We start from the raw sequence: 3,205 nt of genomic DNA, 5'->3' as shown, positions 1-3,205 counted from the left end.
ATGTCGTTAATTTTGTCAATGTCATACTAGTCATCTACTTATGAATTAAATTAGTCGAAAATTGCCTATTTACTCAACACACAGCGGGGATACTACATTAAAAAAACAGAAAGAGAACATCACCACTTCTCATCAGGCCTGAAAAACGTGGAGAACACAATCCACAGGCGCGCGAGAATAACAAAAAAAGTGAAACAAATGGCAAAAGATTTGCCATATTTCATAGCAAAAGTGCGGTGTCTGGTTAAACCACAAACGCGGTTGCCTATAAGGATTAACCGCCATACATTGTCTAACCGACAAGAAGTGTTAAAGACTGCTTGATGCTTGGTTTCTGATTTTCCAAACCAGCGGCGCTAATGGAACGCAAAGCAGCATGTTTCTTTAGTGTTGGACATCCAGAACTTAGCACTAGTAGATTCATAATCGGTGCGTGGCTGTTTACCATTTTACCAAAGGACCTGGACAGTGCAGGCCAAATCCTTTTGGCTACATACAGTAGAGAAGGAACTGGTGAAGCACTGGGACTGGGTAGAGCCTCGATGTTATCTCCTCAGTTTCTTCGTTCGTTTATCTCCTCTAAAGGTTATGTCTAGTGATTACTGTATCATCTTGTTATTGAGACATTAATCAGAGGAACACTTGCCCACAGTTGAAAAATCCAATGAACATCACTTATGGGATATTCTAGCAGTCGCAATAAATAGATGCCACTCCAGTGTGTCAGTCCAGATGTTCACTTTATCGGAGTATACTAAGTTTTAGTCATGATTCAGAAAATGCTAGTACTGTTTGTTTTCCTACGTAGAATCTCACAAAACAAAAAAATGCACCAAATAAAAATGGATGGCTAATCTCTACGTTGTCATCATAAGCTGAGAAACAGCATTGTACCACAGCATCTTATGCACGATGCTGCTTTATTATCATCGAAGCATAAGCAAGTCTTCAGGTTCATCACCACCAAGCAAACAAAAATAACACAGCAAACTGGGAACATGTCTCAACAAAGAACAAATTAGAAAACAGTTCAGCTTCATCACATTTCACAGGAAACGAACCAGGCAGGCGCAACTCGGCGCTCTACCAACAGCAAATCCTCTCCGGAGTTCAGGTCCACTGCAAAAACTCCAAGCCCTTTTTTCATCTCCGCCTCACTGCAGCTGCTCACGGAACACCCTCAGGATGTCGGCGAACGTGACGATCCCGGCGAGACGACAGTCGTCCTCCTCGTCGAGAACCCACAGGTAGCTCACGCGGTGGGCGAGGGCCTGCACCATGACGGCCACCAGCGAGCTCGCGGGGCTGCACACCACGGGCTCCTCGGTCGACCGGCGCCCAAAGCTCCCCGACGACGGGCGCCTCAGGTGCGGCCGGCCGGTGTCGTCGTCTGACGACGAGGAAGAGAGGGAGAACGACGTCATCGTCTCATCCTCCATCAGCTCAAGCATGGCGTCAAGGCCCTTGGCCTTGAGCCCGGTCTTGATGGCGCGCAGGATGTGCTCCGGCGGCGAGCCGAAGTAGTCGATGTATGCCATGAGGTCGGCCGCCGAGAGCGTGGCGATGGCCGCGGCTGCCGTCTCGTCGCAGGCAGCGAGGTGCGCCGTGGAGATCTCGCCGACGAGGTGGCCGTCGGCGCTGACCACGGCGACCGCGTTCTCCGCGGCGATGGCCCGGCGGATGAGGGGGACGGCGGACAAGGCTGCCTCGTCGGGCCGCACCGACAGGAAGTCGGGGCGCACGAGGCCGAGGGAGGAGACGGAGCGGGCGGCGACATGGTAGAAGAGAGAAATGGAGTTGAGGAAGTAGCGGACGAGGTCCTCCTGCGTGAGCCAGCAGAAGTCGCCGGTCACGCCAGCGACGCCGCCCAGCTGCTTCTTGCGGCCGCCCGAGCGCAGCGGGACGGCGAGCACCTGCGCGCCGCTCAAGATCTCATCAAGAGCTTCCAAGACACTGCAGGAAGGATCAGTCACATGCATCAGCAAAACTGAACAAAATCGAATTCATGATTTATTAGAGAAGGGCAAGACAAACTTCTCAGATCTAACGCAAAAAAGAAAAAGGCAAGCATATTCCGATGCCACGGACATCAAAGATCCTTAAAAAAGACGCTGTGTTTTTTTGTTCAGGATTCGATCAGAAAGCACAATTTCTGAACCACATGTAGGGCAAGAAAAATCTCCGTGGAAGCGACCGAGCCTGTCGACTACTCGCAAGGAGACATGGGGATTGGGGAGTGTCGCCATCGGCACAGGAAGACACGAGGATCGGCGCCACAAGATCGTCCCAGATGCGTCGGACGATTTGACACGAGTTTCCCCCTTTTTTCTTTATCAGATACTAGTACTAGCCACTCGTTCGAATCGCCACGCATATTCCAATCCTATGCCAAATTCGCCACGTAATTCGATAAGAATCGTCAGATTATGCACCTATATGTTCCTCCTGAAACTTTTTTTATTTTACTACTCCAATGGGGAGAGGAACATGGCATATCTCCAACATCAAAATATTACTCATATTTTTTCCAACAAAATTATGATCTTCCCTCGCAAAAGCTTTTCAATTAGATCTTGACTTGAAACGCGTCGTCTTGTATCTTTGCTTTGCCCCCACCTAGACCTTTAGCAAAACTCCAATCTTGAACAGGTGTCCGCAAAGACCAAAGAAGCGTACGTTTCAACGGAAAAAATAACGAAATTACAGTAAATTAACCTAGCGGGGCCAACAAGAGGGGAAGGGCTGAAGGAGTACCTGGAACGGGGATCTACGCGGCGGACCTCGCCGGCGCCGTCCTTGGGCAGGAGCGCGGAGACGGGCCGGTCGAGCGCGGCGGCGGGGCGCGCGAGCGCGTCGGGGGAGGAGCAGAGGAGGCAGAGGACGTCGGCGAGGCCGGCGCGTCCCACCACGGCGCCGCGCGCCGGGCCGACGGCGATGCAGGCGGCGGCGGCGGCGCGGGGCCCCTTGCGGACCGTGGCGGCGAGGTCGCCGGCGGCCGCGGAGAGCGGGAGCGACCTCACGGCCGGCTTGCCGATGCAGAGGTCCGACACGTCATTGGCCAGGAGGCTCACTGCCATGCACTCGCGGGCGGACCCTGGGCCGGTTTCGAGGACGAAACCCTCACGCGGTGTGGGAAGGGGAAATTTTTCCGACGGGAGGACGAGGAGAGAGAGGCCGGGGGGAGGACGAGAGGCGAGAGGGGGAT

General features: G+C 53.2%; 1 protein-coding gene across 1 annotated transcript; it reads right to left on the bottom strand.

The window, feature by feature from the left end:
- Positions 1-843: 843 nt before the first annotated feature.
- On the bottom strand, positions 844-3,205 carry LOC119334901 (CBS domain-containing protein CBSX5-like). The gene is made up of 2 exons (XM_037607311.1): positions 2,755-3,205; positions 844-1,953 (listed from the first exon to the last, which is right to left on the bottom strand). Exons 1-2 carry the CDS (start codon positions 3,075-3,077, stop codon positions 1,155-1,157), a joined length of 1,122 nt encoding a protein of 373 aa, XP_037463208.1. The 5' UTR covers positions 3,078-3,205; the 3' UTR covers positions 844-1,154.

The sequence above is a fragment of the Triticum dicoccoides genome, chromosome 1B (assembly GCF_002162155.2).
Source record: "Triticum dicoccoides isolate Atlit2015 ecotype Zavitan chromosome 1B, WEW_v2.0, whole genome shotgun sequence".
Classification (NCBI taxonomy): Eukaryota; Viridiplantae; Streptophyta; class Magnoliopsida; order Poales; family Poaceae; genus Triticum; species Triticum dicoccoides.
This window is presented reverse-complemented; position numbering and strand designations above follow the sequence as displayed.

Excerpts from the sequence above, each read along its gene's own strand:
- LOC119334901 (XM_037607311.1), bottom strand. The coding sequence starts at position 3,077 with ATGGCAGTGAGCCTCCTGGCCAATGACGTGTCGGACCTCTGCATCGGC. Across the intron at positions 1,954-2,754 it reads CGCGTAGATCCCCGTTCCAG|TGTCTTGGAAGCTCTTGATG; the intron begins GTACTCCTTCAG and ends TCCTTCCTGCAG.